At 42.4% G+C, this 27,295-nt stretch overlaps 1 protein-coding gene across 1 annotated transcript; it reads left to right on the forward strand.

The window, feature by feature from the left end:
• The first annotated feature begins 401 nt into the window (after positions 1 to 401).
• LOC140467410 (pepsin A-like) lies at positions 402 to 8,922 on the forward strand. The gene is made up of 9 exons (XM_072563752.1): positions 402 to 489; positions 587 to 749; positions 2,332 to 2,449; positions 4,316 to 4,434; positions 5,133 to 5,332; positions 6,837 to 6,956; positions 7,088 to 7,232; positions 7,960 to 8,058; positions 8,217 to 8,922. Exons 1-9 carry the CDS (start codon positions 434 to 436, stop codon positions 8,361 to 8,363), a joined length of 1,167 nt encoding a protein of 388 aa, XP_072419853.1. The 5' UTR covers positions 402 to 433; the 3' UTR covers positions 8,364 to 8,922.
• Positions 8,923 to 27,295: the final 18,373 nt, after the last annotated feature.

Here is a 27,295-nt window from a genome sequence, read left to right on the forward strand (position 1 = left end):
TGCCATTGCCCTTGAAGGACTTTACAGTACCCACAGGTCATGCCCATATGCTCCATCAGATGCGAAAAATATGGAACCTGTGAGATTGCAATTTTCTTAGCTCGAACACCATTGGACTGAAACTGATTTGAAATTTATTTATTGTTACATTATCAGTGATAAGGCATTAATTGCAGAACACTAAATAAGCTTTGCTTTAAAACCAAACTTTCGCAATTGACTATGACTGAAGACAATGACTGAGTGCCCTTAATTAGAGATTACATTTGAGATAAAACAATCATGACTACATTAATATTTACTTCTCATATTGAATGATCGTATCAGAGGTCTCGTGACAATGGAAAGGTTTGATTACAGTCAGTATAAATGTTGCTGCTCAGACACAACACTTCAGATTCTGACGAGTCTCTGAACCAACCCAACTGGCAATATGAAGTGGCTACTAGTTGCCCTCGCTTGTATCCAGCTCTCGGAATGTGTGATCAGGTCAGAAGTCATCAAACGACGAGAAAGAATGAATAACCAGTCAGCGAGGAAGAATAAGACATGACAAAATTTATAACTTTTGTTCTTTTCTTGGCAGAGTACCTTTGATTAAGGGCAAATCTGCCCGTGATGTTCTCCAGGAGAAAGGGCTGCTGGAAGAATTCCTGATGAAACACACATATGATCTCTGCTCAAAATATCAAGTGCCCTACTGCAGCCAATCTCTGGATACAACGGAACCAATGATTAACTACCTGGATGTAAGTCACCCATCAACAAAAATGAAGAATACATCATAAACCATATTTGTTGAAGCTTCTGCATATATTTTCATCTTCCATGAGGCTTGTTGTTAATCAGTGATAACAATTCCGTAGATAAACTGTGCTTTTGGAAGAATTGATGTTGTTCTTTAACCTGTTATAAATAACAGCACAAAACCACAAGGGTGGGATTTAGATATCAAGTGTGGGCTGTTGTCATATGCTGAAAATCTCTCGGAGAAATATGGATTAATTCAGGAAAGCTAAGTAAACTGATTGATTTTTTAAAAATAACAGGTTGTCTTAATGTGTGGATGACCTAAAATCATTTGACCAAGTGCCATATACCAAGCTTTCCAATAAAGTTAAAGTCTGTTGAATGAAATTAGCACTATGGATATAAAGTTGACTGAGTGACAAGTAGTGAAGTGTTGTGATGAGAAGTTAACTTTTTCAATCTGGAGGAAGGTATAAGATTGGTTTCCCCTGGGATCAATATTTAAAGATCTTGGTCTATTTCAATGATCAGTACTTGGATGTGCAGGGCACAGTGTCTAACTTTGCAGGTGAAACAAAATTCAGAAGTAATGTGAACTGTGAGAAACATAGTAGTCAAAATGAAGAGGACAGAGATAGTTTGCTGGATTAGGCAAACACATATCAGATGAAATTTACCATAGTTGTGTGAAGTTATACATTGCAGTAGAAAGGGCAGAGAGACAATATGAAGTAAAGAGGGTACAGGAGTTAAGAGATCTTATTGGACACATGTACAAATTGTTTGAAGGTGGCAGAACTAATTAATTAATAAGGTACATGGGCTTTATAAATAATTGCACAGAACATAGGTGCAAGGAAGTTATTGTATAAAACACTGATTCAGCATGAACTAGAGCATTATGTCCATTCCAAACACTAGGATCTCCAATGCACTGCTTAACAAGGTGGACGGGGCTACTTCAATTGTAGCTTTCAAAATGAAACTGGAGAAGTAACTGAATAAAAATGCTTACAGGATTGTGGGGGAAGATAGTGGAGGAGGACTGCATGAGTTGCTGTTGCAGTGAGTCAGCAAGACATGCTGCAATGAATGGCCTTCTGCTTTGCTTGTAACTATTCTCTGATTGTATGGAGCTTGATGCAGAATACCAAATCCAATCTAAAGTCAAAGTTTCTGTTGCAGTGTACGAAGTTACTGATGACGCCTGTTCTCACCAATGGTCGATATTACAGTATGCACTTAATTAACTGCGTTAGGGCTGCTGGCTGGTCTAGTATAACAGTTTGGCATTATTTTTAACAGCAGTTGGATTTGAGATATGATTTGAGATCAAAAGGGTGAAAATTGAAATGTAACATCATCTTAGCAATGGGATATATTACTCAGCAAAATAACAGAACAGAAAGATCGCTTATTCTTCCAAACTAACTTGACTGATTCTGTGTCATTTATTTCATAAAGTGGTTATAGGGGGGATTTAACTTTGTTAAAGGGTATAGATTATAACAAGATGAATAACACACGTTGCTCACTATATTCCCAGTTGATAAGTTGTGCTCTTCTCGTTCTTGTTGACAGTTGTCATACTATGGAGCAATCAGCATTGGGAATCCACCACAGAGTTTCACCGTCATCTTTGACACAGGCTCATCCAACCTCTGGGTCCCTTCAGTTTACTGCTCTGCACAGTCATGCAGTGAGTAAATGTTACTGTCGATTTAAACATGTTTCCCTGCATGACCACTCTTCTTGTTGAATTCAGCTGTAGAACAAGATTGAAATATTTCTTGAATATTTGTATGTTCGCTATGAGCTTTGTAAACCATCAAAAGGCTTGGAAAGAAATTTATTAGAATGCTAATTTCTTGATGGTTTTAGCAACGGCTTGCTCAGGAAATGGACAAACGTTTGAGTGAACCTGCTCTAAAAACCTAACATTAATTTAAAATAATTACCAGTTTGTACTCCAAGGTAAGAGGTCTCGCTGCTTTCATATATCTTCACTTCATGTGGGACGGAAACTCCAAGATTGATTCCACATGAGAAATTGCTGGCCATGGAACGTGCATCTATCACACAGAGAAACAGGTTGACTGCCAACCTGGAAATATGATACGCCTGATAGTAAGTGGTAAGAGCTGAAGACCTTCCTGCTCAGCCATCCTGCAGAAGGCAATGCTGGAACTTTGCCTATTCGCAGGAACAATCCAATAGATGTGTATAGTCCAATGTTCAGAAATGAGGAAAGGATAGAAGACAAAGAGATAGATGGGCAGGAACATTGCAGCAAAAGATAGTGCTGTGTTTGAAATGAAAGATCAGATTGAAAGGCTGAAAGAATGAAGAAAGTCTCTTCAATGTTATGAATAAACGAAACAAATTACAAGTGTCATATGAAGGTGAATTCTTCTTGACACTGTGTCCTGGAATCTCAGAAAAACTTTCAGTCTTTCAAATTCATGTTGGTCTCTGTGGTGTCAGTGCCATTCCTTGCTTCAGCACCACAGCTCCACTGGTTGATTCCCTTGAAATCCCATCAAATTTCTTTCTGAAGTAATTGATCAGTTTGATGACCGTCACCCTCGTAGGCAGCAACTGCCAGGTCAGTACCACTTGCGGAAAGAAAGGTACCTCCTGATATCCTTTTGCATCTCTTGCTCAAATCCCTCAATCCTGCCCCTTATCTGATTAGCTGATGGCAAAAGCTTTGCTCAAACTACTTGTCTAAAATGTCACAAGAAATTCTCATCTTCTTCAGCTACTCATAGAGTCACAGAGATGTACAGCACGGAAACAGACTCTTTGATCCAACTCGTCCGTGGCCACCCAGATATACGAACCCAATCTAGTCCCATTTGCCAGCACTTGACCCAACCACCTCCAAACCTTTACAATTCATATACCCATCCAGATGCCTCTTAAGTGCTGTAATTGTACCAGCCTCCACCACTTCCTCTGGCAGCTCATTCCATACACGCACCACTCTCTGTGTGAAAAAGTTGTCCCTTAGGTCCCTTTTATATCTTTCCCCTCTCACCTTAAACCTATGCTCTGTCGTTCTGGACTTCTCCACCCCAAGCAAAAGACCTTGTCTGTTTATCCTATCCATGCCCCTCATGATTTTATAAACCTCTATAAGGACAGCCCCCAGCCTCTCACGCTCCAGGGAAAACAGCCCCAGCCTATTCCACCTCTCCCTATAGCTCAAATTCTCCAAACCTGGCAACATCTTTGCAAATCTTTTCTGAATCCTTTCAAGGTTCACAACATCCTCAATTTCCCTTAATGCCCAAAAGAATATCCTCAGCTTTTGACCAAACATAGTTCCACCCTGGAAGAATTCTGGTGTCTAAGTGTTTTTGATTATTGTATTTTTAAATTACATCAATTAGGATGCTAACTGAAGGGCATCCCCCAGTCTACCAGAATGTATATATGTGGGCGAATGTATACATGCAAGCGTATTCCCGGCTCAGAGAACCTCATCACACATGAACACAAAATACCTTTCAGGATCTCAAACATTTCTTATTAATATCATGACATGTATGTTCTGTTACAGCAAAGCATCACAGATTCAATCCCAGTGCATCTTCAACATACCATTCAAACAACCAGCATGTATCTATCCAGTACGGAACAGGCGCCATGAATGGAATATTGGGATATGACACTGTCAGAGTAAGTCAATTGTGAACTTATCAAATAAATCAAATGACACAACACTGATAATTAGTGTCTAATGTTACATCTAGAAAGTGCAGACATTAAGTTCTTTCAGTCCAACTAATGTGTTGTTTCAGTTAGAAGCCAAGACATTGTGTGGATACGCATTGAGAAAGTTGCAGAGTGTGTGCCAACTTGCAAGATAATGATTTGAAATAAATCTTGTCTGAATCCTTCCCATTAGAATTTAACAACGGTGTTTCCTACATTCCCAGCCAATCGGGCCAATTCACATCCTTATGTCCATTGTGTTGGATATGGAATATCACATGGTTTGTGTATCTGCCATAGCAAAGCAGTAACACTCTGAATCGAAAAATTGCGAGATCAAACACAGTTGTATAAATAATACAGACCGAGTGTACTGGAGTTTTCTTGGTTCCCAGTGAACTGAATGGAAATAACCACAAGCTACTATTCAAGCAGTAACATACATTTTCTCCCTCATTGTTTTTCCAAAATATATCCACAAGCCAGTATTGCTTTAAAAGGTTTTATTGTCAATTTATCTCATTGGTGTTCATTATTACTGTGTGGGTGTTGAGAAGCCTACTTGACAAGAACTGTTGAAGCAATTTATGGGGAAAGTTTAATTCACAAGACAATGTTTTGCTGAATTCTTCAGGTTTTCTCACTTGACCTTATCTTCCTAGATTTCAAACATCAACATCCACAATCAGGAATTTGGTCTCAGTACTAGTGAACCCGGTGGCTTCTTTTCCTACGTTAACTTTGACGGAATTCTGGGCATGGGCTACCCATCTCTTGCCGCATCAGGAGCTACAACTGTGTTTGAGAACTTAATGTCTCAGCATCTGGTGGATGAGCCTCTCTTTTCTGTCTACCTGACCAGGTAAGCACTTCTCACATGATTCTTACTGTATGTCCCTGAATGAAGCATGAAGTGGATATTTTCATTGGCCTTGGAGCGGGTGTAGTCCGTTCAGCCCTGTGAATGTTTCACTCAAAATACCTATCTTGCCTGAACTATGAATATCCTTTTTCCTGTGTTAGGATGTCATGAAATCAAACTCAATGGTGAATTTGAGTGACATGCAAGAGTCAATTCTATGGTGTGGTACAATACCTCACACAGGGAAGACCTATGTGCTTTTTGGTTCTCAATGTGCAGTTGATTAAAGGTTCACTCGATTATTCCCTGAGATGAGAGGGTTATCCTTTGATGAGTGGCTCCTTAAATCCATTCTATATCCATAGAATATTCCACAGAATTCAGAAGACGGAGAGGTGATCTCTTTGATGTTCATTGAACAGTCGCCTGTCACCACTCCCTATGATTAATTAAATAGAGGTGGGGTCACTTAGAGAGAGAGAGACTGAGAAAGAAAGACTGTAACTTTGGTTGGCAGTTGCAAACATTGGAATAGATGCTTTCAGTGCAGTCGAATTAAAACTTACACTGCATGCCTGGAAAATGGAGTATCACTTCTGTATTTCTCCAAGGTTGAATTTCTCGAAAGATTCACAAGTCATATTGCCGGGTAGAAACCGTTCGTAAGTATTCCCTCTGAGCTGTGCAATCTGGAACACAGTGGCACGATCCCAGGGTTAATGGCCAGTCATTTTGGCTGAAATGTTGTGGATCGTATCAAATCAGAGCATCTGAGCATCTTGCATCTGCACATGACAGTTGAGAATGCTCCATTGTTGAGAAAACTTAAGGCTGAGATTGAAATATTTTTTGGTTCAGAAAATAAAGTACATGCTATATTTCTACTGAGTTCCTACAGCTGCTGATTACAAGTCTTGCTAGGTTTGTCTGTAATATTAAAGGCACTTTTTTTTAGATTAGATTACTTACAGTGTGGAAACACGCCCTTCTGCCCAACAGGACCACATCGACCCGCCAAAGCGTAACCCACGCAAACCCATTCCCCTACATTTACCCCTTCACCTAACACTGCTCAAACAAATGAATTGATTCTGGGGCATTTGCAGCTATCTTGATGATGTGAAATGAATGCATCAATTCAAATGCATTCTTTCAAAGTGATTTCATTTCAACATTGAATCTTTTCTCTGGCGTCACCAACCCAATTCTGAATTGAAAGCAATAAAATCGAACAGAGCACAGATTATAACCTGTTTATTTAATTGAATAGACATAGTTTATCAACTTGAGCAGTTAGTATCTGATGGAATTGGTGGTGTTGCCCAAAGTATTTATGGCAAGCTTATACTCAATGACTTTTGACGAGTGAATTATGAAAATGACGTTGAGACAATACAGGAAGTCTAACCACTAAGTATTAAGTTCTCTAAACCAAATATATGTTGATGGCAATGATGTTTTTCTTTGCTTCTCAGCTTGCTTCTGATTTTTCTATGTTTTACAGACAGGACGGTGCATCTGGAAGTGAAATTGTGTTTGGTGGAATTGACTCAAGTCACTACACAGGTCAAATTCACTGGGTTCCTGTCACTTTTGAGGCCTACTGGCAAATCCTCATTGACCGGTAAGTGATTACCCCCATCCACAACCAGGATCGATACTTTGAACTGACTCAATTTTGTATTGTTCATTTAGCCCAATCAGTTTGGGAGCTTTTGAATGTTTGTTAACTCTTGATTCATTTCTCTCCCTCAGGGTGACAATCAATGGGCAGGTTGTGGCCTGCAGTGCAGGTTGTCCAGCCATTGTTGACACTGGCACTTCTCTCCTTGTTGGTCCCAGCACACCCATCAACAACATTCAGCAATACATTGGAGCAATTCCAAGTTACTATGGCCAGGTAGAGATGGCATGTTTTAATACACTTCTAACATTTAAGTTTTTACAAAGTGCAGGTGAATATATTTGCAAAAATATTGCAAATTCTCATTGACAATTTGCTCAACAAAAGCCGATCAGTTTCTAGCAGCTTGGGTGGGGGACAAAGATGCAATTATTGAAAGTACATGTTAAATTAATTCTAATAAAGATGTGACAATAGTCATTATAGTCAGCGTACACCACCAGAAATTATGCAAAATGCATCAGTATTTGCAGTAATATTCAGGTAAAGAGACTTTACATTTTTGAACCTGCACATTCTAGGACAGAAGTTTCTTCTGAAATAGAGTGCAGCATTAGAAGGAAAAAAACATTTAATCCAAAAAACAGTTCTCACTTTAAAGTTGAGGTGAACACAAATATTCAAAACAAAACAGAAATTGCTGGTGAAACTCAGCACTCTTGCAGCATCTGTGGGAAGAAAGCAGTGATAACATTTTGAGCCCAGTAACTCTTCAACAGATCCTCATCAAATATTCAGAAATATTAATAGTTAATTCTACAAGGAAATAAATTACATCCTCACAACTGCCATTCCTTTCATTAATCTTTCACTTTTGATTGTGCTTTCAGATTGAAACACATATTATGTTCTATAATGATGTTAGCGTGATACTATTGCATCTTTTTTTTTGTAAATCCTTACATGGTCACAGTGACTGAATACTGTCTCTGTTTCCTTGCAGTACACCATAAACTGTAACAATCTGTCTAACATGCCCGATGTGGTCTTCACAATCAATGGAGTCGACTTCCCTCTTCCTCCACAAGCCTACGCTTTGCAGGTATGTTTTTGGACAACTATACTGTGCTAGAATATACCTAAAATTTCAAAAGATTTAATGGAATGCATTGAATATATTTAATCCTCTTCAGTAATGTAATGCTCACTAAAGGTGATTATGATATGAGCCAGTGTTAACTGTGCTTGTTTTCCTTACAGAGCACTGACAACAACCAAAGAAGCTGCATGAGTGGATTTGGTGTTAGTGGTGGAAGCCTCTGGATTCTGGGAGATATTTTCATTGGGGAATATTATTCCATTTTCGACGTGGGGAACAACCGTGTGGGCTTGGCTAAGGCTGCTTAATTCCTTCGTTTACTTTCTCATTAAAAACACACCCTGATCGGTATTTCTGGGATGACGTTCAGTGATCACATCGTTCTCCAGCACTGCAGTTGTCACATGGCTGCACAGTAAAGTCTTCATCTCTTGAATGCCTACAAATACAGATATACCATTAGCAATAGCCTGTGGACTGTGCTCAGCAGTGCTCCACATTAACTTATAACAAATGAATGTGAATAAATCCCCTGTCAGGGTGGGTTTTTAAAGAAACAGACTAAGGACACTGGATCTGGATTCGAAATGGGAACATAGAGACAGTCTCACTATTCCCACACTTTGATTGTGTAGCTCTTTTACTTGGTTCTTTCTTGGTTCTGACACTCGCTGTGATAAACTCTTGGAGCTGGGATACTCTCCAGAGACGTGCAGGTTTCTGTTGAAGGTGGACATTTTCTGCAGCGAAATCTGAGTTGGTGTAAACGTGATCCTAACACCACACAGCTGCCTGCTCTATTCTCTGGAATCTTCTCATTACAATAGCTTCTAAAATGATATAACATAATAAAATGATGAAATGCAATTGTCCAGTTTTCTGTCTCTTATTCCTTTTCTGTCTGTATGCACAGGCATCAGAGTTCATTTCACATCTGAGTTGTTTGCTGTAATGATTGATTCATTTCATAGTTTATCACATGCCAGTAGAAATTTTGTTAATCCTGGGAGACATTCTTGTTCATGATTTTGTACAGAATGTTGGACAAATGAGGACTAGTTCTGATTCCATTTATGTCTCAGAATAATTTCATTGCAAATTCTCAATCTTTCAAGCTGGCAATCACAGTTCCACTTCAGGCTAACTTTTAGTGAACCCTGGTTTAGACATTCTAAGATGGCCAGCAACGCTCCCCAGATTTCTGTGCAGAAATCACCCTATGTTTTCAGATCACCAGTCACTGTCACCCCAAAAAATTTTCACCACTTACTTTTGAGAATGTACATTTCCTGTTTCACAATGCCAATATCAATTTAGGATTTCCGATAGAGGATCTGAGGCATCAAAGGGCAGGACAAGTAACAGCCAGACTGATTGAATACGCTGATTGAAGAAGAGATAGGGACAATAATGGAGGAAGTAAAAAGTTGCCAGTGCAACTCACTTTTACATCAATGAGTGAAATACAAAATTAAATTTGGAAGATAAAAGCTAAGAAAGAAACTTAGTTGTCACAGTGGAGATTTTTAAAAGATTTGCTGAGAATTCTACACATTTTAAATGCTCTTCTGTGTGAATGTATCTCCGCATTTGTAGAATCAGTTTTGCAGAGCCAGAGATGCTGATCAATCAGAATGTAAGGCATAGAAACAGGAATAGAATTTCTGAGTTTGTTAAGCCTGCTCTGCTTTCTATAAGATTGTGGCTAACTTTATTATGGCCTCATTTCCACTTCCCTGCCTGCTCTTGATAATATTTGACTCCCGATAATATTTGACTCCCTAGTAGATCAAGAACCCGATGAACAATTTCACTAATCCAAGTGACATTGCTGTGTGGGATAGAGAATTCCACACATTAACAACCCTCTCAGAGAGAATACTTCTCCTCATATCCATCTTAAATGGGAGATCTTTTGTTCAGAATCTGTGCCTTTTGGTTGTATGTTACCCTCTGAAGAGAGTCATAAGCTCAGCATCTAAGGTCTTTGCTGTGCACCTTCTAAAGCCTCAATATCTCTCATTATCTGAGGCACTTAAAAAGAGGATACAACGATCTAACTGAGCTTAAACGAGGGTGTTTTCTTTTACAAAGACAAAATAGTATTTTGTTGTTAAAAGTGCATTATTAACAGTGTATTTCCCAAGAGTTTTCCAAACTGTTTCATTTACCACAGCTTCACAGAAGGGTTTTAACCTGTTATGGTCCCGGCTCTTGTTATTACTGGGCAAGCCAGATCCTAGACTCAAACCTGGTTTGATACATCATATATCGTTTCTTTTCATTTTAATGAGGTGTTCCGACGCTGAAACACAAGCACGCGATGTTACAGAGTTTGTTGTAACAAGAAAAGAAAAGTTTGTCAACCAAGAGAAATGAAGATAAAATACAATAAACCAAACTATTTACAGATTCAAACATTTTCAAACAAACAGCAAATCTATTAATCCCAGAACACTGGCTTAAAAATTCTAAACGAAACCAGCATCCCTGGTATAGTATCTGAAAGCACTCTTTTTTACAGCAGTCAAACCAGAGATAGGAAATATTTTCCCAACACCTTAGTAGGCTTACATAACTTACAGAATGCTGTCAGCTTCTTCCTGGAGCAATCATACTTCTGATCTGAAATGGACTGAGCTTCAAATAACCTCTTCAGTTTTTTTCTAATCCCAGTGCTTCTGGTTTGGTCTGTCACTAACTCTGTACTCAAAAGTCAGCTTGTTTTGGTATATTCTTCCCTTCACAGAAAGACTGCTCTGTACATCTAGACACTTCACTGCACTGCCAAATACAAAGCAAAGCTCTGAGCTATGTGTACTTCCTCTAAACTTAAAAAAAACCTAAATTTGGAAATTTCTAATGGAACTTAAAGGTCGACCTTACCAAATTGTAAAACAGGCTAAAGGAACAAAAAACCCACTGATGCTGCAAAGGTAGCTTGCACAAACTGTCTTAAAAAGAAACCACATGGTTACAGAAATACTAAAAAGTTAATTATTAACTCAGACATGCAGAAAACCCAAGAGCCACAAACCAAATTTAAAATAAATTATATACAAATATTTTAATCATGCAGTTTATATCACGAATATGATATAAACACATTAGCATAAAAAATCAGAGCAGGAGTAGGCCATCCGGCCCATCAAGCTTGCTCTGCCATTTTTGTTGGAAGATTTGTAAAGGCTGCAGTCGGAGAATTTAATCTCACAATTTGTCTCAAAGAAAGTGCTTGGTGCTTCACATTGAGAAACAATTTGAAAACTCTGAAATATTACATTACCATAGAACAGCCAGTAATAACATGTAAAGTCTTATTGAAGAATTCAGTACAGCATTAAGAAAATTAACATATTTAAAATATAGGGTGACAAGTAAACATTGTACATAATATAGCAAGCTCTACAGTTATTCAATACAAAACACCATTGGGTGAACACAAGAATACAAACTTAAAGAACAGCAGATTTTAAACTGTAATGACACAGTGCAGATTTAAAATATCTTTCTTGTTATAAGCTGAGGGTTGGTTAGTTTAGATGGCTGGATGGCTACTTGGTAAAAACAATGACTGCAGGTGCTAGAAACCAGGTTCTGGATTAGTGGTGCTGGAAGAGCACAGCAGTTCAGGCAGCATCCGAGGAGCAGAAAAATCGACATTTCGGGCAAAAGCCCTTCATCAGGAATAAAGGCAGAGAACCTGAATATTGGAGAGATAAGCTAGAGGAGGGTGGGGGTGGGGAGAAAGTAGCATAGAGTACAATAGTTGAGTGGGGGAGGGGATGAAGGTGATAGGTTGGGAGCCGGGGGGAAGGTGGAGTGGATAGGTGGAAAAGATGATAGGCAGGTAGGACAAGTCATGGGGACAGTGCTGAGCTGGAAGTTAGGAGCTAGGGTGAGGTGGGGAAAGGGGAAATGAGGAAACTGTTGAAGTCCACATTGATGCCTTGGGGTTGAAGTGTTCCAAGGCGGAAGATGAGACATTCTTCCTCCAGGCGTCTGGTGGTGAGGGAGCAGCGGTGAATGAGGCCCAGGACCTCCATGTCCTCGGCAGAGTGGGAGGGGGAGTTGAAATGTTGGGACACAGGGCGGTGTGATTGATTGGTGTGGGTGTCCCAGAGATGTTCCCTAAAGCTCTCGGCTAGAAGGCATCCAGACTCCCCAATGTAGAGGAGGGCGCATCGGGAGCAACAGATACAAAAAATAATATTAGTGGATGTGCAGGTAAAACTAAATTGGATGTGGAAGGCTCCTTTGGGGCCTTGGGTGGAGGTGAGGGAGGAGGCATGGGCGCAGGATTTGCAGTTCCTGCGGTGGCTTGGGAAGGTGCCAAGATGGGAGGGTGGGTTGTATGGGGTGCGTGGACCTGACCAGGTAGTCACGGAGGGAACGGTCTTTGCGGAAGATGGAAAGGAGGGAAATATATCCCTGGTGATGGGGTCATTTTGGAGATGGCAGAAATTCCTGTGGATGATTTCGTCTAAGCGCAGGTTGGTAGGGTGGAAGGTGTGCACCAGGGGCATTCTGTCCTTGTTACATTTGGAAGGGTAGGGTCTGAGGGCGGAGGTGCGGGATGTGGACGAGATGCGTTGGAGGGCATCTTTAACCACGTGGGAAGGGAGATTGCGGTCTCTAAAGTAGGAGGCCAACTGGTGTGTTCTGTGGTGGAACTGGTCCTCCTGGGAGCAGATACGGCAGAGGGGGAGGAATTGGGAATATGGGATGGCATTTTTACAAGAGGTAGGGTGGGCGGAGGTGTAATCCAGGGAGCTGTGGGAGTTGGTGAGTTTGTAAAAAATGTCAGTGTCATGCAGGCAGAGTAAGGCCAACCGTGTGAGCTCCATTCTGCTCAGGTTACCATGAAAGACTCTTCTTCTCGAGCTCTGCCCTCACCTGAAGTGAGGTGACCCTCAGGTTAAGCAATCACTAGCCATCTCACTCTAAATGAGAGAACTGTCTATGGTGTACTAGGGCTACGGTGAATTTACCCTTACCTACACTGTTATGGGAGGCACGGTGGCACAGTGGTTAGCACTGTTGCCTCACAGCGCCAGAGATCTGGGTTCAATTCCCGCCTCAGGCGACTAACTGTGTGGAGTTTGCACGTTTTCCCCGTGTCTGCGTGGGTTTCCTCCGGGTGCTCCGGTTTCCTCCCACAGTCCAAAGATGTGCAGGTCAGGTGAATTGGCCATGCTAAATTGCCCGTAGTGTTAGGTAAGGGGTAAATGTAGGGGTATGGTGGGTTGCGCTTCGGCGGGGCGGTGTGGACTTGTTGGGCCGAAGGGCCTGTTTCCACACTGTAAAATAATCTAATCTAAAAGATTAATCAGCACTTTGACAGGAAATGGAAAAGAGAAAATACTTCCCAATAGCTTCACGATTAGAGAAGAAGGATACAGATCACAAGATTGGACTTCATGGAGGGGATAGACATTCATGTTTCAGCAAAGGAGGAGATTGCACTTGCAATGATCTTAACACAGTAAAGCAATCTCCTTTTGAAAAGATAAGTGAGTAATTGGCAATTTCAATGATCCAGGATTCTCAAACTTATTTATGTCAATGGACATCCACCTGAATTTAAAGTTGCTATCCAGATCACGAACATACCAGACTGGTTATTACAGCTGATGAAGCAGAAGACTATCACAACACCTTTGGCACAGGAAGATTAACTGTCAGAACCAAAGAATTGATCTACAGATCAGAACCAGGGTCAGTTGTCCTTAAATTGGCTATGCTAAATTGCCCATAGTATTGGGTGCGTTAGTCAGAGGGAAATTGGTTTGGGTGGGTTACTCTTCGGAGTGTCAGTGTGGACTGGTTGGGCCGAAGGACCTGTTTCCACACTGTAGGGAATCAAATCGAAAAAGTGACCTACTACTCTTCCGAGTGTGAAGATAGTGAATTCTGAGAAAATGGTGAAATGTCCAGACCACTTGTATTTGTGGTTAGAGAGTTGGGAGGGGGCAGGAGGATAATCATATAGAGGCACATGTGATCTATTTATGTTTATGGTGTAAAATGTGAAGGAAGATGAAAGAAACATTGATTTTCAAGTCATCTGAGTGTCATTGCGAAGTATGACTTTCATCTGAAGCCATGGCATTGTGACTCATCATGGAAGATTTAACGTTATTGCTGAACAGGAGAGTATTCCATCTGAATGCCAGGAAAACGGAAATTATAAGCAGTTGGTGAAATAGGCAAGGGGGAAATTGAGGGTGCTGAAACAGATACATTTAATATGGAGTAGCAGAGATCAAAAGTGGAATTCCAATGTAGAATAAAAGTGGAAAGAGAATTCTGAAGGGAGAAGAGAGAGAATGGCTAGAAGAAATAAAAATAAAACAGGTAGGAATCTAAAAACAAAGAGAGAATTCCAGGAAAAGAAAGAGAAACTAAGCTTAAGATGAAGCAATTTGAGGTGTGGAGAGAAAAGCCCAATGTGCCCATGAGATTGCCTATCGTGCAGAATGAGGCCATGCAACCCATTGAGTCTGCACTGACCCTCTGAAGAGCATTCCACACAGACCCAGCCCATCCCTGTAACCCTTTACTATGGCTAACCCACACAGCCTACACATCCTTGGACACAGTGGGGCAACTTAGCATGGCCGATCCAACCCGATCTTTGGACTGTGGAAGGAAACCTGCGCAACTACTGGAGACTTCCCTCGACACAGGGAGAACATACAAACTCCACACAGACAGTCACCCAAAGCTGGACTTGAGCCTGGGGTCCTGGTGCTGTGAGACAGCAATGCTAACCACCGTGCGATTAACGATATCTCTGGTTAGGAAACCACCCTATATTCAGACATAAGCACTGAAGTATTTGGGTTCACCCATTTCATTCAAGACTTCATGAAGGAGAGATGAATGCCTTCATTATTTCTTTCGAACAGCACAGCAGTTAACATGGCCAATCTAACACAATGCACACTGCTGTGGGAGATTAGACTGACAGGAACAACTCACAAAGTTTCCACCTCAAAGATTGTGCTGCAAAAGGTGCTATTTTAAGTGAATATCAGTTATTGCTAAAGACATCCTGGTAATCTTTGCCCCCTGAGGATATGGTCTGACCAGGCACCTTTGAAATTCCTAGTTAGCTGAGGATCAGGAATTAGCAGGGGACAGGCAGGCAGCCATTCCAGATGACAGTCATGAGTTAACACAAGCTCAGGCAGACTATGGTCTGGAAACATTTGTAGATCAGGGATATTGGAAAAGTAAGTACGATTGAAAAAAAGTGGAGAAGGAAGGGAAGCCAGGCAGAGAAAATACATTGTCCCCACAATTAAAAGAAGGTACCCAACCAAGTAATAGGTGGGAAACCATTTAAAGTGTTTTCAGTGGAGGAAGTCAGGCAAGGTAAAATAAAATTCTTGGGTCAGGCATCCCACAGAAACATAGGCTGTAAGACCAATGCCTGTATTATTAAAGGTGATCAGTGGCTCCTCAGGTATGACCGTTCACCAGGATAACTGTGTTGTGTCAGAATCATAGAGAGTCATAGGGATATACAGCACAGAAATACATCCTTCGGTCCAACTCATCCATGTCAAACAAATTTTCTAAATTAATCTAGCCCCATTTGCCAGCATTTGGCCCATATCTCTCTTCTTCCTTCCTGCTCATATACCCATCCAGATGTATTTTAAATGTTGTAAATGCTTCCACCATCTCCTCTGACAGCTCATTCAATGCACGCACCACTCTCTGCGTGAAAATGTTGTCCCTTAGCTCCATTTTAAATCTTTCCCCACTAATATTAAATCTATGTCCTTAGGTTTTGGACTAACCTAGCCTGGGGAAAAGACCTTGGCTTTTCACCCTATTCATGCTTCTTCTGATTTTATAAACTTCTATAAAATCACCCCTCAGCCTCTGGTACTTCAGGGAAAAAAAATTCCCCAGCTTATTCTACGTCTCCCTACACTGAAACCCTCCAACCCCTGCAACATCTTTGTCAATCTTTCCTGAATTCTTGGGGTGATTGAAAACTGACACTTTGAGACTTATGGCACAGTTATTACAGATTTCATTTCAACATATGCTGAAGATGCACTTTGTTAAATGTCTATCAAGTTCTCTCCTTCAAGCACAATCAGCACAATAACTTATCTGTGCTGCATGAGAGTCATATCAGACTCAAAACATTAACTCTGTTTCTCTCTCCACAGATGCTGCCAGACCAGCTGACATTTTCCAGCATTTTCTTGTCCTAGTTTCTTTTAGAAAGGGATTGCGGGACAGGGGGTGAGCAGTCAATGAAACAATAAACAACTTGTGAATCCTTGGTTTTTTGAAAAAGTTTGAACAATAGAGGCATCCTGAGTGGTTGTGGTCGAGCTCCGACTAAACCAAAGATTTTACATTTAACTTTGAGCCATAAGCATGGGTTCTCTGCCATTATTGGGGTTGCACGTGAGACAACCTGTATTCTGAATTTGCCTTTTGCCAAGGGTGTGTTTATGGGATGTTTCTATCGTAGAATAGTTAATTAATAATAGTTTATTGAACCAGTTTTCTGTTAAGTTTTCTCATAGCATTAAATTATTTTCATGCCTTCTTTCTTTTGTTGCATTCTCACTATAGTGCTTGATTAAATTGCGTTTTGCTTAAATTTTGACCAATCGAATTGCCTCTGTAACACAGCACCTCACATTTACCTTTAAAATAAGAAAAAGTTAGGATCTAGGCTGCCTTCTTAATATATTTGGAGGGGGTCTGGTCTAGTCCATGGAATATTGAACAAGATAACTGCTATTTCTTGTGAACAAATGGTTTTTGACCAATAACAAAAAATACATGCGAGGATTGAAAGTGATAATCAGAATGCCCTCAATATATTTCCTTCTTTCCCACCCTCCCTCTACATTTTAATGCACTCCCTGGTTCTGCTGCTGGGGTAGAGTGACGTAATTAAAAATGGAGGCCTTTGCCATGGCGGTTTGACCAGGTGACTGCACGGTGGGGGCGGGTGTGTGGGGTGTGGGGTGTGGGGGAGAGTGGGCGCAGGGCGTTTCTGGACGTCTCGCCAAAAATTGGTTGATGCTCGCTGGCTTGAATTTCCAAGGGTCTAACAAGGGTAGACAGGGAGGAGATGCAGGATCCGACCTTGTGCACTGAGTGGAAGGTGCAGAGTAGCCATTCTGTGGCTGCACCTTGGCCTGGGTCTTTCCAGGGACCACCCACTCCCTCTCTGAGAATGGGGCTGAGACCAAGGTTCCCCACACCATAGTCACAATGCTTCCCGTCCTGAGGACCAATGGCTGGGGGAATGATGTATGAACCTGCCCAGCAAAGCCTGCAGCTGCCGGGTCTCGCTCTCCATAGGATCTCTTGTCTGCCCATGGAAATGGTCAGAGGGTTGCCTGATGCACTACCCTACAGCAACTTCTGAGAAACAAGGACCAATGTGTTCCACATGCCCTAGCCAAGTCTCCTGTTCCACCCTGGGCATAATGACAAAAATCCTGATTGCTGATACTACGGGGTCATCTCCTGCCTGGGGCTGGGCAGGGGCCTGGTCACCAGCAGTGCTCCGTGGGCCAGCAGCCTGGGGTGTTTCTTCCTCAGACAGCTGCAGGGCTGTCACTGTGAGGTTCTCACCAGCTTGTGTACCTCCACCCTGTATAACCTACAGTTCCCCCTGAGGTGTCAGTGTCTGGGATTGTCAGGGGTGCAGGAGGCAACGTTGGTGATGCTTCCTATGAGGTCTTTGTAACATGAGGCTGGTCTCACCAGGATCTTGGGTTCACATAACATTACAGGTGACCCCACTACACTATAGACCCCACACACGTACATCCTCACAGACTCACACACTCACGCAGACCCTCTCTCATGCAGATGCTGTCTCTCAGAAACACACACACACACACACACACACACGCGCACACACACCCTCTCCAACACACATATGCACACATTCTCTCCCTCTCTCTGTCCCACACACACACATGCACACAAAAAGTCTGCAACCTGTTCTGAGTGATTAAAGACTTAGCAGCGATTGAGGTTTGATCGATACATCACATTAGTTGTGTGACTCTTTGATCTATCATTCTAAATTCTTTGCCTTCTTATCCTGCCTCACTAGCTACCCGATGAAGGAGCTGTGTTCTGAAAGCTTGTACTTCCAAATAAACCTGTTGGAGTATAACCTGGTGTTGTCTGATTTTTAACTACTTTCATTGAATGGTAGAGCCACAGAAGACTCCAGCACAGAAATAAGGTCCTTTGGCCCATCACGTCTGCTTTGTCCAGAACTAACCACTTGTTGCCAAGCAACCAACAGCCTAAACAGCTAGGCCCAACATAAAATTGGCTAAACATTTATTGCAAGCATGGCTTAATGGAATACAAAGAGGTCAAAGTGACTACACGTTGGAAAGCAAACAAAGAACGGCCCAGATCTGTCCTGCATATTGATCAGGAGTGCTCGAAAGAGGAACAACAGGGAAACCATCATATTTATGTATTTCCCAATTTCAGCCAGACCCCTTGGAACCATGAAGTAAACATATCTCAGAAAGGAAATGGCTGCATCTAGGATGACTTCACCCAATCACATTTGGTTAGGTCACCCCTGACCTGTGACTTCATTGTTTAAAACCAGAGAACATTCCAGAAGGTCTCAGGAAGGTGGTAGGGAAGGGACATTTGGTGGCCATGCTGCCAGCCAAGACTCGGCTGGTGAAGACTCCCTGTGAGACCTAACCTTGCAGTAAGAAGATCCTGAGTGCCCTGTTGATGGAGCTCAGTGAATTGGATCCAGCAGCCCAGTCAAGTTCACTAGAGCGGGTAGTATATGCATTTTTCAGGGAGTCCATCCGATTCGGGGAAAAGTCAACATAATTTGTTGTATAAGGGTCATTTTGTTAACTTGCAAGTGTTTTAATAAAACTAAATTTGAACCATTATTTGCCTTATACAGTAAGAATATTTGTATAAACGTATTGTTTAAGCAAAAAACTGGTCCGAGTGTCTGTACAGATCATCTTACAGGCAACTCACTGAACTATTATAAACGCATCTTTCAGGGCTTAGTCTTCTCATCTTCAGAAATGTATGAGAACACTTCTGAGGAGCCAGGCATTTCTGTGCAAAGGTGGTGGGGTTGGTAGAGGAATCTACAATGTTAAAGAGAGAGTGCTCACAGCCAGTGGTTCAAAGCTGCGTGCTATGACAGCAGAGATACTGTGAAGGTTGCAGTAGAATGAAGAGTGGTGTTTCATCAGTTGATGGGACATGGATGTCTCTGTATTCCCACAGGAGCATTCTCTCCTAGCAGGTGATGAGGACACAGATGACAGGCAACGTTCCAACCATAAGGGCTTTCTCTGCCCTGCTTTGGGCTGTCTTCTCCTGAAAGGAACAAACGAAGAGCAAGGAGTGAGACTAAAGGAGGTGCAATTGTGAGAGTGGGAAAGCATGAGTCTTGGTAAGAGTTAGGTAAGGTGGCCGAGATAGAGGGTGCGTGAGATGGCAAAATTACCTTTTTGTGACGACAGAGTGTTAGGATGGAAGCTGAAGAGCAGGAGTAGAGTAGTAATCTCAGGTTTGCTTCTGGTGCCACGAGACAGTGAGGTGAGGAACAGTCAGTGAGTGCAACTTAACACATGGCTGCGAGGCTGGTACAAGAGGGAGGGCTTTAGATACTTAGACCATTGGGATGCCTTCTGGGGAAGGTGGGACCTGTACATGAACTTGAGGGGCACAAGTGCCCTGGGTCGGAGATTTGTTTGTGTGGTTCGGGAGGGTTTAAAACTAGTTTGGCAAGGGGGTGGGAACCAGAACTATATAACTGAGAGGGGGCTCGCTGTAGAGGGGCAGTGACAGGATGTAGTGAATCTATCGGGAAGGTTTTTCACATAATGAAACAAAGGGATTGCTTAAAGTGTGTGTGCTTTAACGCAAGGAGTGTCAGAAATAAGAGTGATCAACTTATAGCATGGATGAGTACTTGGGACTATGATGTTGTGGCCATAACGGAGATGGGGTTTCACCGGGGCAGAAATGGTTGCTGCATGTTCCAGGATTTAGAACATTTAAAAAGAACAGGGAGGATGGACAAAGAGGAGGAGGTGGAGCATTACGAATGAGAGAGAGCATTACAGCTGCAGAAATCATGGGTGTGGAAGAAGGTTTGTCTGCTGAGTCAGTATGGGTGTTGGTTAGGAACAGCAAGGGAGCAGCTCCCTCATTGGGGGTGCTCTACAGACCCCCTAATAGCAGTAGGGAGATTGAAGAGCTCATAGGCTGGCAGATTTTGGAAAAATGCATGTGTAGCAGGATTGTTGTTAAGGGTGACTTCAACTTTCCCAATATTGACTGGAACTCCGTACTGCAGATGGTTTGGATGGAACGGTTTTTGTCAGGTGTGTTCAGGAGGGTTTCCTTACTCAGTACGTAGACAGGCCGACTGGGGAGAGGCTGTTTTGGATTTGGTGCTCGGCAATGAGCCAGGACAGGTGTCAGATCTTGCGGTGGGAGAACACTTTGTGTGACAGTGACCACAACTGCCTTACATTTGCCATAGCCTAGGAGAGGGGAAGGAGCAGTTGCCAAGGGAAGATATTTAATTGGGGAAAAGGAAATTATGACACAATCAGACAGGAGTTGGAAAGTACAGTTTGGGAGCAATTGTTCCACAGAAAGGGCACAGCAGACACATGGAGACTATTTAAGGAGGAGTCGTTGCGAGTGATGCACAAATTTGTTACTCTGAGACAGGTATAAAGGGGTAAGATTAAAGAGCCATGGATGACGAGAACAGAGGAGTTTCTCGTCAAAAGGAAGAAGGCAGTTTACGTAAGGTGGAGGTAGCGAGGATGTAACACAGCTTTAGAGGATAACAGGCTTACTAGAAAGGAGCTCAGCAATGGACTGAGGAGAGCCAGGAGGGGACACAAAAAAGACTTGGCAGGAAGGATTAAGATGAACCCAAAAGCATTTTCCTCATAACTGAGGAGTAAGAGAATGATCAGGGAGAAGGTAGGGCTGGTTAGGGATAGCATAGGGAACGTATGTGTGGAGTCTGAGCGGATAGGGAAAGCCCTAAATGAGTCTTTTGCTTCAGTTTTCATTAAGGAAAGGGATCTTGTTGTGAATGAGAATTGTGAGGAGCTGGGTAACAGGTTTGATCAGATTAAGATTGATGAATTTAATGACCTGGAAATTTTGGCAAACATTAAGATTGATAAGTCCCCAGGGCCAGACCAGATTTATTCTAGGTTGCTCTGGTTATCTTAGGTAGCAAGAAAGAAGGTTGCTAAGCTGCTGGCGAAGATCTTTGCTTCTTCACTCTCCACAGGAGTCATACCGGACTCTTTTCAAGAAGGGGAATAGGGACATCCCTGGCAATTATAGACCAGTCAGTTTTATGTCTGTGGTTAGCAAGGTTTTGGAAGGAATTTTGAAGGGTAGGATTTATGACTATTTGGCAAAGCATAACATGATTATAGGCAAAATTAAAAATCACACAACACCAGGTTATAGTCCAGCAGGTTTAATTGGAAGCACACTAGCTTTCGGAGCGACGCTCCTTCATCACTATCACCTGATGAAAGATTGTTGCTCCGAAAGCTAGTGTGCTTCCAACTAAACCTGTTGGACTATAACCTGGTGTTGTGTGAGTTTTAACTTTGTACACCCCAGTCCAACACCGGCATCTCCAAATCATGATTAAAGGCAGTCAGCATGGTTTTGTGAGGGGTAGATCATGCCTCACAAATTTATTGAGTTCTTTGAGGACATGTTGATGAAGGTCAAGCAGTGGATGTGGTGTATATGGACTTCAGCAAAGCATTTGATAACGTTCAAAGTTTGTGATAAGATTTGTAGCTCGGGTGCTCCTTGTGGTTCTGTTCGCCGAGCTGGGAATTTGTATTGCAGACGTTTCGTCCCCTGTCTAGGTGACATCCTCAGTGCTTGGGAACCTCCTGTGAAGCGCTTCTGTGATCTTTTCTCCGGCATTTGTAGTGGTTTGAATCTGCCGCTTCCGGTTGTCAGTTCCAGCTGTCCGCTGCAGTGGTCGGTATATTGGGTCCAGGTCGATGTGCTTATTGATTGAATCTGTGGATGAGTGCCATACCCCTAGGAATTCCCTGGCTGTTCTCTGTTTGGCTTGTCCTATAATAGTTTGGCTTGTCCTATTGCGCAATTTCATCAACAGATGCCTAAGGGAAAGACAACGGAACGAGGACATGGCCACAACCCAAAGGACTTGCCACACTACCATACATCAAGAGCATTTCCGAACTGACAGCCAGACTACTGCGACCACTAGGACTCATAACAGCACACAAACCAACAGCCACTCTCAGACAACAACTCACCAGAACGAAGGACCCGATACCCAGCATGAGTAAAACCAATGTAGTGTACAAAATCCCATGCAAGGACTGCACAAAACACTACATAGGACAAACAGGAAGACAGCTAACGATCTGCATCCATGAACACCAACTAGCCATGAAACGACACGACCAGCTATCCTTAGTAGCTACACGATGCAGATGACAAGCAACATGAGTTTGATTGGGACAACACTACTATTATAGGAGTCTATTTATGCTATCCATGCCTTTCATAATTTTGAGAGTTGTGAATGCATGGAACGCGTTGCTCGCGGTGGTGGTGGAAGCAGAGTCATTAAGGACATGTTAGTGACTGCTGGACATGCACAGGGATAGCAGTGAATTGAGGGGTGCGCAGGTTAGGTTATTTTATTTTTAATTAGGAATAATCCTCAGCACAACATCATGGGCTGAAGGCCCTGTTCTGTGCTGTACTTTTCTATGTTCTGTGTTCTTTAAGAAATGTCTTTCTATTTCTTCCTTAATAATGGAAGACTTTGATGCTGCTAACTGAGGAGGTTGAAAAGAGGGGAATTGATGCACTCTGCTCAAGGGTAGTAAGAATATTGGGGACTAAAGTCTTGGTCCAGACATAGAGTCATAGAGATGTAAAACACAGAAACAGACCCATTAGTCCAACTTGTCAATGCCAGCCAGATATCCTAACCTAATCTAGTCCCATTTGTACTATTTAGCACAAATCCATCTAGACTTTCTATTCATTTAACCATCCAGATCCCTTTTAAATGTACCCACCTCCAGCTCTTTCTCTGACAGATCATTCCATATACGCACCACCCTCTGTGTGAAATGGTTGCCCCTTATGTCCGTTTTAAATCTTTCCCCTTTCACCTTAAATCTTCGTGCTCAAGTTTGGCTCCCCCACCCCAGGGAAAAGACATAGGATATTCACCCATCCATCTCACTTATGATTTTATAAACTTCCATAAGATCACCCCTCAGCCTTCTACACTCCAGGGAAAATAGCCTCAGTCTAATCAGCCTCTCCCTACAGCTCAAACTCTCCAAATCTGGCAACATGTTTGTAAATCTTTTTTGAAGTCTTTCAAGTTTCTCAACACCTTTCCAATGGCAGAGAGATCAGAATTGAATGCAGTATTCCAATGTCCTGGACAGCTGCAGTATGACCTCCCAACGTCCATATTCAGTGCACTGACCAATAAAGGATAATTCAGCACATGATGATTTCACAGGAGATTGTGTATTGGATATAAAGAAGTTATGTTGATCATGAAGAATTCAAGATGGTTAATTCCTCTGTTGTTTCATTAAGGTTAAATTAGATTAGATTAGATTACTTATAATGTGGAAACAGGCTCTTCGGCCCAACAAGTCCACACCGACCCGTTAGAGCGCAACCCACCCAGACCCACTCCCCTACATTTACCCCTGCCCCTAACATTACGGACAATGTAGCATGGCCAATTCTCTTACGTGCGCATTTTTGGACTATGGGAGGAAACTGGAGCATCGAGAAGAAACCCACGCAGACACAGGGAGAACGTGTAAACCCCACACAGTCAGTCACCTGCGACAGAAAGTGAGATAATTTAACTTGCGGGAAACAAGTGACATCGTCATAAATGACCTTCATGTTAAAGTAACAGCTTTGGTATATATAGATCCTTCTGCCATGCACAGCTCTGAACGATTTCTCTGTCCTTGTTGGGTCAGTGCATGCAATAGATATGCATTAGAGTAAGATAGTGTAAGTTAAATACTGTACATTTCAGGTTATCATGTGGGGGAACAGTTGATAATCACATGTAATGACTTTCATTTCACCTGAATATGAGCACATGAATTTGGAGTACAATTAGGTTAATTGATTTTCCTATCCTGTTCCACTGTGTGAGATCATGGCCGATCTGACTGTGCCCACAAGCACACATCACCACTGAACTCTGATGACCATGTTAGTCCAGAATCTGCTTTTGCCTGATACTTTCGTTTGAAGAGACTATGAAAGATTCATCCCTAATCCCTGTTTTAAATGGAAGACGCCTTATTTTTACATTGTTTCTCCTATTTCTCATATGTCCCATATTTTCAGCAACCTCCATGTCAAATTCTCTCTGGGTCTTGTGTCTCAAAACGACCACTGTTCATTCCTCTAAACACCAGTGAATACAATGGGAGGAAACCATCCCCACATTGAGACTTCACTCCTTTGTAATAGGTGACAACATTCATTTGCTTCCTAAATTACTTGCTGCATCTGCAAGTCATGTATCAAGACAACCAGATCTCTCTATAATTCAGAATTGTGTAACCTTTCTCCTTTAATTAACATGCTGCTTTTCTATTCTTCCTGCCCACATGGACATGTTCGCATGATACTCCATCTGCCAAATTCCTGCTTACTCGCTTCAATTGTTCATACATATTTACTCAAATTCTCTCCATAGCTATCTTTCTATCATCAGCAAATCTAACAATTTCCAATACCTCCATCCAAATCCTTCAAAGAAGTGTAACCACTTGCAACCCAACATGAGTTCCTTTGGCACACTGTTTGTTACATCCTGCCACCCTGAAATGATCCATTTATGCCAACCCTCTGCAAATGATTAACCAGCAAATACTCGCTCTATGCTAATATCTTAGCCTCTACACAGTAACCACTGATTTTGAATTGCAGTCTTTAATGAAGTACCGTGTCTTGGAAGTCCATGTACAGTATATCCATGAGTTCTCATTTATCTGCGTTGGATATTGCTTCCTCAAAAATATCCATCAGTAAGTAAAACATGATCTACATTTCACAAAACCACAATGACACCCTTTAATTGCATTCAGAATTTCTCAGTGCCCCACAACGACTTCCTGAAAATTAGATTCTAGCGTTTTCCCTCTGACAGATATTCGGTTCGTCCGCAAATATCCTCTTTCTATCTCCGTCCTTTCCTGAGCAGACCAGTTGTTATTGACTGGTCCTGAAGAAGAGTTACTCAATTGAAATGTTAACTCTGGTTTCCCTCCACTGATGCAGCCAGACTGTTGACTCTCTCCAGCAATTTCTGCTTTTGCTTCAGATCTTTAGCATCTGCAGTTCTTTGTTTTGTTTCAGCAAGTTGAATCCTGCCTGGATTGCTGAGCTTTGCTCTGCTGCATTCTCTCAAAAGGTGATATTACTCCACCTTGATGTCCTCATCTCTTCAGCGAACTGCCACCATGCTCCCAGCTCATAAGAGTCCATCACATTCCCTTATTGCCTGCTCCAATTGTGCTCAGCACAGCATCTAACATGCTGTTGCACGCCCTGTCTGGAGTAAACTACAAGGTCACCCCAAACAGATACAACCTTACCTTCAAGAGTCCTGCTATCACCTGCTCCACTATTGCCCTGGTCAAAGATTTGGCTGCATTGATCTACCCGCAACCTCAGGATTGGAGTCATCAACCACGCTTGCAGAGAGTATCTCTCGTGTTCCTTCAGCCATTCTTGTAAAGCATAGAATCATAGAATCTGTGCAGTGTGGAAAGAAAACATTTGACCCACCAGGTCTACACTGATCCTCTAAAGAGCATCCCACTTTAACCCTGTAACCCGGCATTTGCCATGGCTAACCCACCTAGCCTGCACATCCTTGGACGCTACGCGCAATGTTGCAGGCCAATGCACCTAAACTGCTCATCTTTGGACAGTGGGAGGAAACCGGAGCACCTGGAGGAACCCCACAAAGGCAGGAGGACAACATGGAATCTCCACACAGACAGTCACCCAAGGTTGGAATCGAACCCAGGTCCCTGGCACTGCGAGCAGGCAGTGCTAACCACTGAGTGATGGTGCCACCCCATGAGGTTCTGAGTAGTTTCATGGAAACAGCCCGTAGCATTAACGTTTGCCACAGCTGTCACCTTTAGAAACACTGAAATAAGGTGGCCACCTATCCCTTCCATGTTATTCGTCTAGATCCAGCAGTTGGTATGGTTCTGTGACAGTGTTTTGTGATCCCCTCAACCTGAGATGACACTGCACTTCACACATCCAGAAGAAATGCCATTAAGAACTAAAGACTCTGGGCCTCCTGTACCTCCTGCACATCCTGAGGGGAGATTCAGCAGTGGCCTCTTCCTGTGGAAGCTGTTCAGCAACTGCTCGAAGTTGCTGCTACTCCCAGACTTGCTGGAACATCTGTGCTCTCCTTCCATTTGTCTGTGCCCTTGTTACATTGCAGCCACGCCAACAACAGTCCCTGCTGTAGTTTGCAATGCACCGGTGAGGAGATTATCTGAAAGAAAACTGGTCATTTGCAATGTGAGCAGTCACCATTCGCATCACTCACAAATGACTGTTTAACATCGTTCTCCATACAATGGGACATGGATCACTCCAACAAGAAAGACCATGGGATGCCTCTGCATGGATGCTTGATGAAGGACTTTATTCCAATGAATGCAGAACCAGTCAGGTCATGTTTGGAGAATGAGAACCAAGACCTCCTCCTTACAGTGACAAACCACCCAGGAAGACATGGTACACTTAAAGTTCAAGGTGAGAGGAAATCAGTCCCACACCTTCTGTACCTGAGGAAATCTTATATTATCTTTGTGATTTGTGGCCCACAGTTTTTCAATTTTTAAGATTCCATCTGGTTCACAGAGATGACTATCTTCAATCTGCAGTGGTCAAGATTGCTTGAGACCAGGATTTGCACCCCGCACAGTTGGACAATCCATGCACTTCACATGCACAATATTGTGATAGCAGATGGCCTCAACTTGCACTGTGGCTATTTCTGACGATGCCATTGCCCTTGAAGGACTTTACAGTACCCACAGGTCATGCCCATGTGCTCCATCAGATGTGAAAAATATGGAACCTGTGAGATTGCAATTTT

The sequence above is a fragment of the Chiloscyllium punctatum genome, chromosome 45 (genome assembly GCF_047496795.1).
Source record: "Chiloscyllium punctatum isolate Juve2018m chromosome 45, sChiPun1.3, whole genome shotgun sequence".
NCBI lineage: Eukaryota > Metazoa > Chordata > Chondrichthyes > Orectolobiformes > Hemiscylliidae > Chiloscyllium > Chiloscyllium punctatum.

What these genes read in the sequence shown, in the direction of transcription:
- LOC140467410 (XM_072563752.1), top strand. Translation starts at nt 434, where the DNA reads ATGAAGTGGCTACTAGTTGCCCTCGCTTGTATCCAGCTCTCGGAATGT. An exon ending in TGGGATATGACACTGTCAGA is followed by an intron (nt 4,435 to 5,132) that starts GTAAGTCAATTG and finishes TTATCTTCCTAG; the next exon opens with ATTTCAAACATCAACATCCA. An exon ending in TTTTCTGTCTACCTGACCAG is followed by an intron (nt 5,333 to 6,836) that starts GTAAGCACTTCT and finishes TATGTTTTACAG; the next exon opens with ACAGGACGGTGCATCTGGAA.